The 16628-nt window shown below is 44.1% G+C and overlaps 1 protein-coding gene across 1 annotated transcript in view; it reads left to right on the top strand.

The window, feature by feature from the left end:
• The window catches only part of LOC118357596 (calpain-15-like), a 93600-nt gene that overhangs the window by 65205 nt on the left and 11767 nt on the right, over window positions 1–16628 (top strand). Inside the window, 4 exon segments of the mRNA XM_035734870.2 lie at window positions 6943–7126; window positions 9316–9539; window positions 10926–11051; window positions 11318–11470. Coding sequence (XP_035590763.2) covers window positions 6943–7126; window positions 9316–9539; window positions 10926–11051; window positions 11318–11470 — 687 coding nt within the window.

Genomic DNA, 16628 nt, shown 5'->3' with positions numbered 1-16628 from the left:
AGTAGAGAGGCATTTATATACAGACGCTCTTATCCAGAGAGCATTCACCTTATGACTCAGTGGAACAGCCACTTTACAATAGTGCATCTAAATCTAGAGGCTCTATACAGCTATATACAGTAGAGAGGCTCTATACAGTAGAGAGGCTCTACAGTAGCGAGGCTATATACAGTAGAGGCTCTATACAGTAGAGAGGCTCTATACAGTTGAGAGGCTATATACAGTAGAGAGGCTCTATACAGCTATATACAGTAGCGAGGCTATATACAGTAGAGAGGCTCTATACAGTAGAGAGGCTATATACAGTAGCGAGTTTATATACAGTAGAGAGGCTCTATACAGTAGAGAGGCTATATACAGTAGAGAGGCTCTATACAGTAGAGAGGCTATATACAGTAGAGGCTCTATACAGTAGAGAGGCTATATACAGTAGAGAGGCTATATACAGTAGCGAGGTTATATACAGTAGCGAGGCTATATACAGTAGAGAGGCTATATACAGTAGAGAGGCTATATACAGTAGAGAGGCTATATACAGTAGCGAGTTTATATACAGTAGAGAGGCTATATACAGTAGCGAGTTTATATACAGTAGAGAGGCTATATACAGGCACCGGTTAGTCTGATAGAGGTAGTATGTACATTAATGTATAGTTAAAGTGACTATGCATATATGATAAACAGAGACTAGCAGCAACGTAAAAGAGAGGTTGGGGGGGAGCACACAATGCAGATAGTCCGGGTAGCCATTTGATTTCCTGTATGTGTAAACTAACAATTTGATTACCTGGGTAAAAACTGTTGAGAAGCCTTTTTGTCCTAGTCTTGGCACTCCGGTACCGCTTGCCATGTGGTAGTAGAGAGAACAGTCTATGACTGGGGTGGCTGCAGTCTTTGACAATTTTTAGGGCCTTCCTCTGACACAACCTGGTGTAGAGGTCCTGAATGGCAGGCAGCTTAGCCCCAGTGATGTACTGGGCCGTACTCACTACCCTCTATAGTACCTTGTGGTCGGAGGCTGAGCAATTGCCGTACCAGGCAGTAATGCTCTCGATGTTGCAGCTGTAGAACCTTTTGAGGATCTCAGGACCCATGCAAAATCTGTTTAGTTTCCTGAGGGGGAATAGGCTTTGTCGTGCCCTCTTTACGACTGTCTTGGTGTGTTTGGACCATTCTAGTTTGTTGGTGATGTGGACACCAAGGAACTTGAAGCTCTCAACCTGCTCCACTACAACCCCATCGATGAGAATGTGGGCGTGCTCGGTCCTCCTTTTCCTGTAGTCCACAATCATCTCCTTAGTCTTGGTTACGTTGAGGGATAGGTTGTTATTGTGGCACCACATGGCCAGGTCTCTGACCTCCTCCCTATAGGCTGTCTCGTCGTTGTCTGTGATCAGGCCTACCACCGTTGTGTCGTCTGCAAACTTAATGATGCTGTTGGAGTCGTGCCTGGCCATGCAGTTGTGGGTGAACAGGAGGGGACTGAGCATGCACCCCTAGTGGGCTCCAATGTTGACGATCAGCATGGCAGATGTGTTGCTACCTACCCTCACCAACTGGGGGCGGCCCGTCAGGAAGTCCAGGATCCAGTTGCAGAGGGAGGTGTTTAGTCTCACAATCCTTAGTTTAGTGATGTTTGAGGGTACTATAGTGTTGAACGCTGATCTGTAGTCAACGAATAGCATTCTCACATAGATGTTCCTTTTGTCCAGGTGGGAAAGGGCAGTGTGGAGTGCAATAGAGATGGCATCATCTGTGGATTTGTTTGGGCGGTATGCAAATTCGGAGTGGGTCTAGGGTTTCTGGGATAATGGTGTTGATGTGAGCCATGACCAGCCTTTCAAAGCACTTCATGGCTACGGGCTGTAGTCATTTAGGCAGGTTGCCTTTGTGTTCTTGGGCACAGGGACTATGGTGGTCCTTATACAGCTGACTGAGTGTGGCCTTAGTGCCAGCATCTGTCTGTGGTGGTAAATAAACAGCCACGAAAAGTATAGCTGAAAACACTCTAGGCAAATAGTGTGGCCTGCAATTTATCACAATATACTCTACTTCAGGTGAGCAAAGTCTAGAGACTTCCTAACATTTCGTACACCATCTGTTTACAAATATGCACAGACCGCCCCCCTGCTCTTACCGGAGTGTGCTGTTCTATCTTGCCGGTACAGCGTATATCCCGCTAGCTGAATATCCATGTCATCATTCAGCCACGATTCCGTAAAACATAGGATATTACAGTTTTTGATGTCCCGTTGGTAGAATATTCATGACCGTACCTCGTCTAGTTTATTTCTCCAATGATTGCACGTTGGCGAGTAATATTGACAGTAACGGCAGCTTTCCCCGTATTATGTTAATTAGATTTCCGACCATTGTAGGCCAAGGTTTAAGAGAGAGAGAGAGAGATAGATAGGGACAGAGAGAATAAACCAAGAAAGAACTGGGGAGAGAAAGAAAGAAAGTGAGAGGGGAGGGGTGAGGCGGCCAGATGTACTGATACATCACCTGACTGGGGGATTATTCAGAGGAATGTAGGTCTGGACACAGAGAGTTTTCTCCATGTACTTGTTTTGAGTGTCCTTGGGCCTTGTAGTCATCCCTATACACACACACACACGCACGCACGCACACGCACGCTTATCAAAAATAACCCTCCCCAGAGCCCCCTCCACACACCCTTTCTCTCTCACGACAGGAGGTAAACCAATTCCCATCCTGAATCACACCCCAGTCACATTTGCAGTCCACGTTACACATCCCCAGCCACGCAACCATGTCCAATCACATTTCCCCTCTCTCGCTCGCCCTTGAGTGGCCGGAGAAGCTAGAAACATGAACCGTCATTGTCCGGCATTCCATCGCTGCGACCAAAGTAATTGGATTTAGATTTTATTATTTTTTTATCTGATTTGCATTGATTTGATTTACATGGGGATGGCCCTGCTTGCACTAGCGCCGGAGCAGACTGGGGGATTGAGTTATTATTGAAAACGTCTCGATGAGAGGATACTAGAAAATCATCCAGAACCTCTCTCGAGACAGATTCTCTATCTCGAGAACACACAAACGATTGCATGCATGCTCACACACACACACATTCTCACACAAACATCTCAGGTCATGTGGCCAGGTGCAATGGAGGGAAAAGTACACTCTGCATTCAGCACCATGGACAGAACTCTCGTTAACGGGTATGCACAAAACCGCAAGAGAGAGAGCTCAACATTACATTTAAACTACTCAATCAGTGTGAGGAGTGAAGTCTGATGGGCATTGACAAGAGTAGTGAAGTCAGGTCTGGTTTCTGATGTCGCTATGCGCAGGATTACTGAGAGGTGAGAGTCAGTAAGAGAGGATCTGTGACTTGACTTGTTATATTTCATCACTGAAAATGTCAGTTCACATACATAGGTTGACCCAAACAGTACAAACATATTCTGAGCATGAAAATGTTGTCCATCGAGAGATGCATAGAACCTCGTCAGTGACATCGTTTTGAATAGTTCTGCAGTCATTGCATCAGACTGAAGATGGATAAGCTCAGGTGAAAGGAGAGGAAACCAACAGCATGTCATTTTCTAACAGTCTGAAATCCTCAAAACGATGAGAAAACTCACCGTTCAAAGCACGCAGCAGCAGCGATGTATACTTCTCCCGCTGGTCATCTGATAGGGAACAGACTGGTAGTGTCAGAAGGTGGGTGAGATTGTTGGCATCTGATAGGGAACAGACTAGTAGTTTTGGGAAGGTAGGTGAGATCGTTGGCTTCTACTTGGCGGGTCAGGAGGAGTCATTTTCCCTTGAAGGCTTTGACAAGTCAGAACATGTGATGTTTAAAAAGGACCTTCCCTTGTAGTTTGGAATTCAGTTCATTCACGAGGGCCATGATATCTATGGTGATTTTCCTTTCATTTGCAAAAATTCAGTAATCTCCGACTTCAGGTCCCACACCCTTTTAAGCACCTTCTCCAAACTCGGCCATCTCACGTGTGTGAGGTAGGGGAGATCTGCATGACCCGACTCTGTCTCTTCCAACATTGAGACAAACTGTCTGTGGTTTAAAGATTTTGCTCTTATGAAGTTTACCACTTCAGTGACTGTATCCACAACATATTCAGAACATATTTACAGATCACCTCTTTTAGCTACTTGATCTTGTATCCTTTTCAAAAGGCCAATGTTTTTTTCCTGTCAAGTTTGGGCACCGATCAGTGGTCACACTGGATAACTTTTCAAAAGTCAGTCCCAGCTTTGCCACACAGTTATGAACCTCCTCCAATAAATCCTTCCCTGTGGTTGTGCTCTTCATTGACTGCACTGAAGCCAGCTCCTCTGTCATTTCAAAGTCTGGGGTTATGCCACATAAGAATATCAACAACTGCACCGTGTCAGGTGCATCACTGCTCTCAACCAGGGCCAAGGAGAAATAGGTGAAATTCTTTACCTTGTCTTTCAACTGTTGTTCCATATTCTCTGCAATGTCCTCAACACGATGTGTCACTGTTCATCTTGACAGGGAAACATTTTCAAACAGCTCTTTCTTGCTGGGGCAAAGTATTGCTGCAGTTTTGTTAAAGGTCCTTGCTGCTTTTGCAGCTGAGAAAGCAACTCTGTCGATGCACTTGCCCTCTGCTCAGCAGACATATTCCTATATTTCTGCATGCTTCGTCTGGAAGTGTCGGGACAAAACAGCGATGCTCACTACGCACACAAAGCACACAGCTTTCCCTGATACCTCAATAAATAAATGTTTGGATGTCCACTCTTGCTGGAACACCCTACATTCATTGTCTACTTTCCTTTTCTTTGAAATCTTTGAAAAACAAATGTTTGCGCTATTTCTAGCTATCTACTATTTGTAACTGTGACGTGCGTGTCAGCCTGTCAGTCAATTCAATTCAATTCAAGGGCTTTATTGGCATGGGAAACATGTGTTAACATTGCCAAAGCAAGTGAGGTAGACAACATACAAAGTGAATATATAAAGTGAAAAACAACTGAAATTAACAGCAAACATTACATATACAGAAGTTTCAAAACAGTAAAGACATTACAAATGTCATATTATATATATATATAGTGTTTTAACTATGTACAGATGGTTAAAGGACACAAGATAAAATAAATAAGCATAAATATGGGTTGTATTTACAATGGTGTTTGTTCTTCACTGGTTGCCCTTTTCTCGTGGCAACAGGTCACAAATCTTGCTGCTGTGATGGCACACTGTGGAATTTCACCCAGTAGATATGGGAGTTTTTCAAAATTGGATTTGTTTTTCGAATTCTTTGTGGATCTGTTTAATCTGAGGGAAATATGTCTCTCTAATATGGTCATACATTGGGCAGGAGGTGCAGCTCAGTTTCCACCTCATTTTGTGGGCAGTGAGCACATAGCCTGTCTTCTCTTGAGAGCCATGTCTGCCTACGGCGGCCTTTCTCAATAGCAAGGCTATGCTCACTGAGTCTGTACATAGTCAAAGCTTTCCTTAATTTTGGGTCAGTCACAGTGGTCAGGTATTCTGCCGCTGTGTACTCTCTGTGTAGGGCCAAATAGCATTCTAGTTTGCTCTGTTTTTTTGTTAATTCTTTCCAATGTGTCAAGTAATTATCTTTTTGTTTTCTCATGATTTGGTTGGGTCTAATTGTGCTGTTGTCCTGGGGCTCTGTAGGGTGTGTTTGTGTTTGTGAACAGAGCCCCAGGACCAGCTTGCTTAGGGGACTCTTCTCCAGGTTCATCTCTCTGTAGGTGATGGCTTTGTTATGGAAGGTTTGTGAATCGCTTCCTTTTAGGTGGTTGTAGAATTTAACGGCTCTTTTCTGGATTTTGATAATTAGTGGGTATCGGCCTAATTCTGCTCTGCATGCATTATTTGGTGTTTTACGTTGTACACTGAGGATATTTTTGCAGAATTCTGCGTGCAGAGTCTCAATTTGGTGTTTGTCCCATTTTGTGAAGTCTTGGTTGGTGAGCGGACCCCAGACCTCACAACCATAAAGGGCAATGGGCTCTATGACTGATTCAAGTATTTTTAGCCAAATCCTAATTGGTATGTTGAATTTTATGTTTCTTTTGATGGCATAGAATGCCCTTCTTGCCTTGTCTCTCAGATCGTTCACAGCTTTGTGGAAGTTTCCTGTGGCGCTGATGTTTAGGCCAAGGTATGTATAGTTTTTTGTGTGCTCATAGGGCAATGGTGTCTAGATGGAATTTGTATTTGTGGTCCTGGTGACTGGACCTTTTCTGGAACACCATTATTTTTGGTCTTACTGAGATTTACTGTCAGGGCCCAGGTCTGACAGAATCTGTGCATAAGATCTAGGTGCTGCTGTAGGCCCTCCTTGGTTGGTGACAGAAGCACCAGATCATCAGCAAACCAGTCACTGTCTGTCCTCGTGCTGTTGTCATTTACGTGCCTTCAAATAAATGTCCCACAAGCGGTGGGCGTTAAATCATTACACAAAGGCGAGTATTCATAACAAATACGTTTTTTTTTTTAAACTTTACTCTCGCAAATTCTTTGTGTGATCTGAGCTCGATTCCGCGGGCCGCATTGAATCAGGTCGCTGGCGGGCCGGCCTTTGCCCAGGCCTTTGCTCTAGAGTCTGCTTCCTCAGAATGTTGTCTTCCGACATGTCCTTTTTTTCTGCCTGTTGTCGCCTCCACTTACAGTTGCTGTTACGTTCACCATCAGTACCACATGACTCGACCATAACAGGTCAGTGGTTCTGTCGCGGAAGGTGATGTACACAAGGTATGACCAGCTTAACTCCACTACAAGCTATAGCAGGAGAAATATTGGACTTTTGGTGCAGCCGACTAGTGCTTTTTAACATAGAATCGATTTATAATAGCGGAAAAAATTATATTGCAATACTGTATAGATTTTTTCCAACCCATCACCTAGTTAATTGACTGTCTATCTTATTGCCCGCCCTGTAGGTTCCTTAGTGCGTTGGCGGTGCTGGCAGAGCGTCCAGAGCTGGTGGAGAGGGTGATGATCACCAGAGGCATCTGCCAGGAGGGGGCTTACCAGGTCAGGCTGTGTAAGGATGGTACCTGGATAACCGTCCTAGTGGACGACATGCTGCCCTGCGATGAGTATGGATACCTGCTCTTCTCCCAGGTGAGGTGGGGGGGATACACCACACACACACACACACACACACACACACACACATGTGTATGGATATAGTATGCACGCAGACACACTGTGTACACACACATAACTATATCTAGTCTAGCACTCACTCTCTGTCTCTCTCAAACTGGCATACACACACACAAACAAATGATCATGCAGTGACTATAGCAACCTAATAGTTTTATGGTTGAGTGAAAACACACACACAGATTTTCAAACACTGTCATTAGTCATACACACGCACATTGTTATGCAGTGAATATAGCAACCTGATATTCCAACTGGTGAGTAAACACACACGCACACACTCATTCAATTCATTCCAAGGTTTTAAATATCAGCTGTGGTGGAGACAGAGGTTCTCAGAAATGTCATAGAGGAAATAAAGAGGGGAAACCCTACCTCTTCATAGAGTATCTTAAATAATCCCACGTCACCCCCCTCGTAAACTAACACTCGCACTTTACTTTTTTTACCCCTTACTCGCTCTGACTTTGCTGATAGTACATCATTATTTCTACAATAAAGTAGCTACGCTACCGTTCAAAAGTTTGGGGTCACTAAGAAAGGTCCTTGTTTTTGAAAGAAAAGCACATTTTTCATCCATTAAAATAACATCAAGTTGATAAGAAATACAGTGTAGACATTGTTAATGTTGTAAATGACTATTGCAACTGGAAACGGCAATGGAATATCTACATAGGCGTTTTATTGCTTCTTTAATCAGTTTTATTGGTTCTTTAATCAGAACAACGGTCTTCAGCTGTGCTAATATAATTGCAAAATGGTTTTGTAATGATCAATTAGCCTTTTAAAATGATAAACTTGGATTAGCTAACACAACGTGCCATTGGAACACAGGAGTGATGGTTGCTGATAATGGGCCTCTGTATGCCTATGTAGATATTTCATTATATAAATCATCTGTTTACAGCTACAATAGTAATTTACATCATTAACAATGTCAACACTGTATTTGTGATCCATTTTATGTTATTTTAATGGACAGAAAATTGTGCTTTTCTTTCAAAAACAAGGATATTTCTTGGTGACCCCAAACTTTTGTATGACTGAGCTAGGTGGGACAACCACCTATCAATCTTAAAATGAATGCACTCTGGATAGGAGCGTCTGCTAAATGACTAAAATGTAAATGTAGGGGCACTTAATTAACCACTGAAGGTCTTATTATTGTTATTGGAGAAGATCATTTCTCTCTATTTAATTACATTTGAACAGTTTTTCATGACCTAAGGCTACAGAAATGGAATAGTCCTATGAACTCAATGTTTTCTTCCAAAATTTGTTAAACATACATTTGACCTCTCTCTCTCTCTCTCTCTCTCTCTCTCTCTCTCTCTCTCTCTCTCTCTCTCTCTCTCTCTCTCTCTCTCTCTCTCTCTCTCTCTCTCTCTCTCTCTCTCTCTCTCTCTCTCTCTCTCTCCTTCTCTCTCTCTCTCTCTCTCTCTCTCTCTCTCTCTCTCTCTCTCTCTCTCTCTCTCTCTCTCTCTCTCTCTCTCTCTCTCTCTCTCTCTCTCTCCTCTCTCTCTTCTCTCTCTCTCTCTCTCTCTCTCTCTCTCTCTCTCTCTCTCTCTCTCTCTCTCTCTCTCTCTCTCTCCTTCTATCCCAATACTTCCTTCTCTCTCTCTCGCTCTCTCTCTCTCTCGCTCTCTCTCTCTCTCTCCTTCTATCCCAATACTTCCTTCTATCTATCCTTCTCTATCTCCCTCTCTCTTGCTCTGTCTGTTTCTCTCTCCCTCTATCTTCTCTCTCCTTCCGTCTATCCCCTTTCCTTCTGTTCTGTCCCTCCCTTTCTCCATCATGCACTTCCCTCTATCCCCTTCACTACCTTTCTCCCTCCCTTTCTCCATCATGCACTTCCCTCTATCCCCTTCACTACCTTTCTCCCTCCCTTTCTCCATCATGCACTTCCCTCTATCCCCTTTCCTACTGTTCTGTCCCTCCCTTTCTCCATCATGCACTTCCCTCTGTCCCCTTCACTACCTTTCTCCCTCCCTTTCTCCACCCTCCCTCTATCACCTTCCTTTCTCTATCCTTCCTTCTTTGCCACCTATATCCCCCTCTGCCTTTTACTATCCCTATTTTCTTCTCTTTATCTTTCCTTCTTCCTTTCTCCATCCCCCTTCCCTCCCTCCTCTCTCTCTTCCTAGGCCCAGCGTAAGCAACTCTGGGTGGCCCTGATAGAGAAGGCCCTTGCCAAGCTACACGGCTCCTACTTTGCCCTGCAGGCAGGGCGCGCCATCGAGGGCCTGGCCACGCTGACAGGGGCACCGTGCGACTCCCTCATGCTGCAGGTCAGCTCCACCAACCCACGCGAGGAGCCCATCGACACGGACCTCATCTGGGCCAAGATGCTCAGTTCCAAGGAGGCCGGGTGAGTGGAATAGAGGAGATTTGTCTTTGGAGAAAGTCTCTGAAATGTATCATGATGTGCACAAATGGGACAAGGAAAGAAGTAATTACTGCAGTGGCTCATGTGTCTGTGTACCCATATCCATACTCCCCCTCATGCAGAGAGAAATTATGCCGTTTTAAAGCAAATTTCCTGCAATTCTACACATTTTGCAATAGGATGGAGGCAAATGTTTGATTATCAATGACACTACACATCCAAGTGTATCTGACCAAATTATGAAAGATAAGCATTGTACTGAGAGAAATTGATGATAAAAAGATTGTCAGGGCAGTTTTAATAATAAATAATAATAATAATATATGCCATTTCGCAGACGCTTTTATCCAAAGCGACTTACAGTCATGTGTGCATACATTGTACGTATGGGTGGTCCCGGGAAGTTTTGTTAGATTTAGTCTGCTGGAACTTAGATTATAGACTTAGATCGTAGTCTGCTGCTGGAAAGAACGTATGTATTATGGCTTTACACCCTCTGCTATTTTGTGAATAAAGAGTTACCCGTCTAACAGAACACATGGAGTGTTTTTTAATGGAAGCCTCTCCAACATAATCCAGGTAGAATCAGGAATACCCCAGGGCAGCTGTCTAGGCCCCTTACCTTTTTCAATCTTTACTAACGACATGCCACTGGCTTTGAGTAAAGCCAGTGTGTCTATGTGTGCAGATGACTCAACACTACACGTCAGCTTCTACAGCGACTGAAATGACTGCCATGGGTGGGAAAAAATAAGTTAGTCCTAAATATTTCCAAAACAAACTATGGCTCGGACACCCATGCACCACAGAAAATGTAGGTAGATACACGCATACGCACACGACTGCTAGAACACGCATTCTATACCCACGTACTTTGTAAAATTGTTGTGTGGTGGTATTATACATTTTGTATTGTAGATATATAGTGGTGTAATAATGTTATATAATGTACTGTTTTATATTTTGTTTTATATGTAATTTATATGTAATGTAAGTGCCTTAGTGTGTTTGGTCCCCAGGAAGAGTAACTGCTGCCTTGGCGACAGCTAATGGATCCCTAATAAATATGAATTAAAATACAAATGGGCCCCATGCCGGTCGGTGTCTTATTGGTCCGCGTGCCTATAAAAGAGTTGCCCATCCCTGGTCTCGGTCAATAACAAATCATTCATTTGAAAAGACGTGAAGAGGCTTATTGAATGGGCCCTGATTAAGCTTACTCCTTGACTAACAAGCATGTTCAATGGAGAATACTTTTTTAGTCCAAGAGTAGGCTTACATCTGGGTCCACTTTGGCCCCAAGTTTAAGGTGATGGAAATGGACTTATTCTGATGCGTCTCTATCTATGTCGTGTGTGTGGTGGGTAGGTTTCTGATGGGGGCATCATGCGGAGGAGGGAACATGAAGGTGGATGATGTGGTGTATGAGTCGTTGGGCCTCCGCCCTCGCCATGCCTACTCTATCCTGGACGTACGGGACGTGCAGAGCTACAGGTGAGAGCTGATTGGGTTATTCGTGGGACAGGGTGTGGCTAATTGGTCACAAGTGATAAGGGGGTGGGGCTAATATGTTATTGTTGAAAAGGGCCATGTATCTTTCTTTTTCTGAAATCCCGTCATTGTTGTCCTTTTAGGTCTTTACCACGGTTAGTTGTAAGAACCCTTTCAAACCCTGATATGAGTCCTTCCCAATTGCATTCATTTTAATTGCTTCATTTTAAAAACTTCATGTAATGACATGCTCTCTCTCTCCCTCTCAGACTTCTGCGGTTGAGGAACCCGTGGGGTCGCTTCTCGTGGAACGGCAGCTGGTCAGACGAGTGGCCTGATTGGCCGCAGCTCCTCCGCCACGAGCTCATGGCCCACGGCAGCAGCGAGGGCGTCTTCTGGATGGAGTATGGAGACTTCATCAAGTAGGTCCCGTCTTAATGTGCCAATCACCCAAGGACCTAGGACAAGGTCAAGGATGGGTGACTACGATGTTGGAGACCCGTTGGGTGTGCTCTCACTAAAACCAACAAGTGCCATTAACAAGAGTCAATTAGATGGTATTTCAGGTAATGCACTAATTGGTAGTTAATTAGCTGACTCAGCAGATACTCATTCGTGTGTAAGACTTAAACTGAGAGGCACTGACCTCTGCTAGCTTGTTGAGTAGCATGAGTTAAACTTAGTGCCTGGTAGTCCAATAAGTGAATGCTAGGCTGTGAATCAGACTCTGAGAGTGCATTGCAACAAGGATGCACCTCCCTTCCTGACTGTCAGCTTGTTTTCCTTTGTCAATTAAGTGAACGGTGCAATGTAGGGTACAAGGCCCAATGCTCTGTGCAGTCTGTCTGTCTTTGTTAAATTCATCTTCTCCGTCAATTAAATGAGCAATGGAATCTAGAGTCTGTCTGCCTATATACTGTATCTGAAAGAAGAGAGAGAGAACCCAGTAACTCTGCTCAGCATCCAGCAAGGTAAACAGTACTTGACAGACAAATAAATGGTAGACAAGCAAGGTGAAGTCCTCGCAGCATTTAACTCAATGAGTCCCACCTGGCGCAATTTGGACTTCTAACCCCTTTTAAACACGCTGTACCATTGGATTCGTCTTTGTCTTCTGCATACGTTGGTACCAACCATTCGTCTGTGTGATTAACGCGAGCTGAGGTAGATAAGTGTTTGTGAGACGAGGGCGGATCCCAAAGGGCCCCAGGCTGGGTCTTTTTACAAAAAAGTCTGTAGAGTCCGAATGTAAGGGTTTTCCTGTGGTGAAGGAGAAGCGGACCAAAATGCAGCGTGGTGGTTATTCATGTTCTTTAATAAAGGAACTAGACATGAAATAACTAACAAAACAATAAATGTACGAAAACCTAAACAGTCCTATCTGGTGCAAACACAGAGACAGGAACAAGGACAATCACCCACAAAACCCAACACCAAACAGGCTACCTAAATATGGTTCACAATCAGAGACAATGACGATCACCTGCCTCTGATTGAGAACCATATCAGGCCAAACATAGAACTAGACAAACTAGACATGTAACATAGAATGCCCACCCAGCTCACAACCTGACCAACCAAAACATAGAAACATACAAAGCAAACTATGGTCAGGGTGTGACACCGAATAATTTGAGCTAGAAACTATTACAAGCCAAATATGAAAAGCTGAGACTCTCACGAACACGCACATGTAACATGATGCTCACAAGCTACACAAAAGTCAGTTGAAGGTAAAGGGTTCTTCAACATCGAAGATAATAGGAAATCCAGGGACATCAAATCAAATGTTATTGGTAACATTGCACATATTTAGCAGATGTTATTGTGGGTGTAGCGAAATGCTTGTGTTCCTAGCTCCATAGACTCTATAATACTGTAATAAACACACATTGTTTCTGTCACAAACACAACTCTGCACAGTTGTCACTGACTAGTTGGATATTCATTTCCCACTGAGCAAACAGTTTCTGTACTTACAACATTCATATAAAATTCATTTTTTATCAGGGATTTGCTCTGTCAATAAAACTCATGCAACGGTTCATGTCAAATTGTTTTGTGTTTTGCTTGGCCCTGGTCATGAAAAGAAAATGATAAAACATTTCATTGTCCGGCTAAATATACAGTTTAAGTCAGAGGTTTACACCTTAGCCAAATACATTTAAACTCAGTTTTTCACAATTCCTGACATTTAATCCAAGTAAGAATTCCCTATATTAGGTCAGTTAGGATTACCACTTTATTTTAAGAATGTGAAATGTCAGAATAATAGTAGAGAGAATGATTTATTTCCGCTTTTATTTCTTTCATCTCATTCCCATTCACGTTTGTTCATCCTGCTTGGCTGAGAAATCGACAGAAAAATACTAAAACTATAATGCATTAGCATAACGCAAATTTTTCTATTCATGAAAATCGCAAATGAAATGAAATAAATATATTGAAACACAAGCTTAGCCTTTTGTTAACAACACTGTCATCTCAGATTTTCAAAATATGCTTTTCAACCAAAGCTTCACAAGCATTTGTGTAAGAGTATTGATAGCCTAGCATAGCATTAAGCCTAGCATTCAGCAGGCAACATTTTCACAAAAACAAGAAAAGCATTCAAATAAAATCATTTACTTTTGAAGAACTTCGGATGATTTCAGTGACGAGACTCTCAGTTAGATAGCAAATGTTAATGCTTTCCAAAAATATTATTTGTGTTGGCGAAATATCTCTGTTTTGTTCATCACGTTTGGCTAAGAAAAAGATCGGAAAATGCAGTCACTACAACGCCAAACTTTTTTTCAAATTAGCTCCATAATATCGACAGAAACATGGCAAACGTTGTTTAGAATCATCCTCAATGTGTTTTTCACATATCTATTCGATAATATATCAGTCGTGACAGTTGGTTTCTCATCAGAAGCAAATGGAAAATACTGCAGCTGGAGATTACGCAATAATTGCAACGGAGGACACCAAGCGACCACCTGGTAGATGTAGTCTCTTATGGTCAATCTTCCAATGATATGCCTACAAATACGTCACAATGCTGTCGACACCTTGGGGAAGCGACAGAAAGCCTAAGCTCATTCGTGGCCCATTCACAGCCATATAAGGAGTCATTGGCATGAGGCGGTTTCAAAAAATGTGGCACTTCCTGATTGAATTTTTATCTGCGTTTCCCCTGTAACATCAGTTCTCTGGCACTCACAGGCAATATCTTTGTAGTTTTGGAAACGTCCGAGTGTTTTCTTTCCAAAGCTGTCAATTATATTGTCTGTGCACGTGCAGCATCTCCCCTCCACGACCCCACACATGACCCAAGTTCACAGACAAAATAAAAACAGTTTCAGACAAAAATAAATATTTCTTGTTAACTAATGGAGAAGGCAATCAAAGGCTATATAGGTGCTGTAGATGACAGTCCCCCAGTTCTCTCTTTGCTGAAGACATGAGTGCACGTTTCAGTGTCCAACAGGTCATACATCAGATTTTTTCAGATGTCCAGGAGGAACAAGAGAACTATGATTTAGAAGAGGAGGAGGTATCTCTCCCTATTTTCCTCTTAGTCAGTCATCAGTCTGCTTTTCTTTTTTGTTTTCCCAGATGAAGTGAGGGATGAGAGGGAAGGAGGTGAAAGAGATTCAAATCTCTCCACGTGTGCCCTTGCGCTTCCTTTCAGCTTTGAAACCAGAGAGAGGGATAGACACACACCACCACCCCTCGTCTTACCAGACGTAGCTGTTTTGTCCTGCCGATGCACGAAAATCCAGCCAACTGTATATTATCCGTGTCGTCGTTCAGCCACAACTCAGTGAAACATAAGATACTACAGTTTTTAATGTCAGGTTGGTAGGATAGTCTCGAACAGAGATCGCCCAGTTTATTCTCCAGTGAATGCACGTTTGACAATAGACAGATGGTAGACTCGGGTTACCCACGCGCCGATGAATTCTCACAAGGGACCCGGATCTACGCCCACTGTACCTCCGACTTTTCTTCATGCGAGTGACGGGGGATTTGAGCCTGGTCCGGGAGAAACAGTATATCCTTTGCATCAGACTCATATTTGTCTCGGTTCTGAAATCTAGAAGCTATTTTGGGTCATAAGACACGGTAGAAGCAACATTGTGTGCAAACTAAGTTACAAACAAATGGGGGGGGAAACACAAAATAGCCATCCCCTCTGGCGCCGTTAACAACAGCACAATTGGTTAGGAGCCAGCAAAACGTCAGCCATCCCCTCTGGCGCCGTTAACAACAGCACAATTGGTTAGGAGCCAGCAAAACGTCAGCCATCCCCTCTGGCGCCGTTAACAACAGCACAATTGGTTAGGAGCCAGCAAAACGTCAGCCATCCCCTCTGGCGCCGTTAACAACAGCACAATTGGTTAGGAGCCAGCAAAACGTCAGCCATCCCCTCTGGCGCCGTTAACAACAGCACAATTGGTTAGGAGCCAGCAAAACGTCAGCCATCCCCTCTGGCGCCGTTAACAACAGCACAATTGGTTAGGAGTCAGCAAAACGTCAGCCATCCCCTCTGGCGCCAATTGGTTAGCCAGCAAAACAGCACAATTGGTTAGGAGTCAGCAAAACGTCAGCCATCCCCTCCGGCGCCGTTAACAACAGCACAATTGGTTAGGAGCCAGCAAAACGTCAGCCATCCCCTCTGGCGCCGTTAACAACAGCACAATTGGTTAGGAGCCAGCAAAACGTCAGCCATCCCTCTGGCGCCGTTAACAACAGCGCAATTGGTTAGGAGCCAGCAAAACGTCAGCCATCCCCTCTGGCGCCGTTAACAACAGCCAATTGGTTAGGAGCCAGCAAAACGTCAGCCATCCCCTCTGGCGCCGTTAACAACAGCACAATTGGTTAGGAGCCAGCAAAACGTCAGCCATCCCTCTGGCGCCGTTAACAACAGCACAATTGGTTAGGAGCCAGCAAAACGTCAGCCATCCCCTCTGGCGCCGTTAACAACAGCGCAATTGGTTAGGAGCCAGCAAAACGTCAGCCATCCCTCTGGCGCCGTTAACAACAGCGCAATTGGTTAGGAGCCAGCAAAACGTCAGCCATCCCCTCTGGCGCCGTTAACAACAGCACAATTGGTTAGGAGTCAGCAAAACGTCAGCCATCCCTCTGGCGCCGTTAACAACAGCGCAATTGGTTAGAGCCAGGTCAGCCAGCAAAACGTTAGGAGCCAGCAAAACAGCCATCCCCTCTGGCGCCGTTAACAACAGCGCAATTGGTTAGCGAGTCAGCAAAACGTCAGCCATCCCCTCTGGCGCCGTTAACAACAGCGCAATTGGTTAGGAGCCAGCAAAACGTCAGCCATCCCTCTGGCGCCGTTAACAACAGCGCAATTGGTTAGGAGCCAGCAAAACGTCAGCCATGGCCCTCTGGCGCCGTTAACAACAGCGCAATTTGTTAGTTAGGAGCCAGCAAAACGTCAGCCATCAGCCATCCCCTCTGGCGCCGTTAACAACAGCGCAATTGGTTAGGAGTCAGCAAAACGTCAGCCATCCCCTCTGGCGCCGTTAACAACAGCACAATTGGTTAGGAGCCAGCAAAACGTCAGCCATCCCCTCT

This window comes from Oncorhynchus keta, chromosome 24 (genome assembly GCF_023373465.1).
Source record: "Oncorhynchus keta strain PuntledgeMale-10-30-2019 chromosome 24, Oket_V2, whole genome shotgun sequence".
NCBI lineage: Eukaryota > Metazoa > Chordata > Actinopteri > Salmoniformes > Salmonidae > Oncorhynchus > Oncorhynchus keta.
This window is presented reverse-complemented; position numbering and strand designations above follow the sequence as displayed.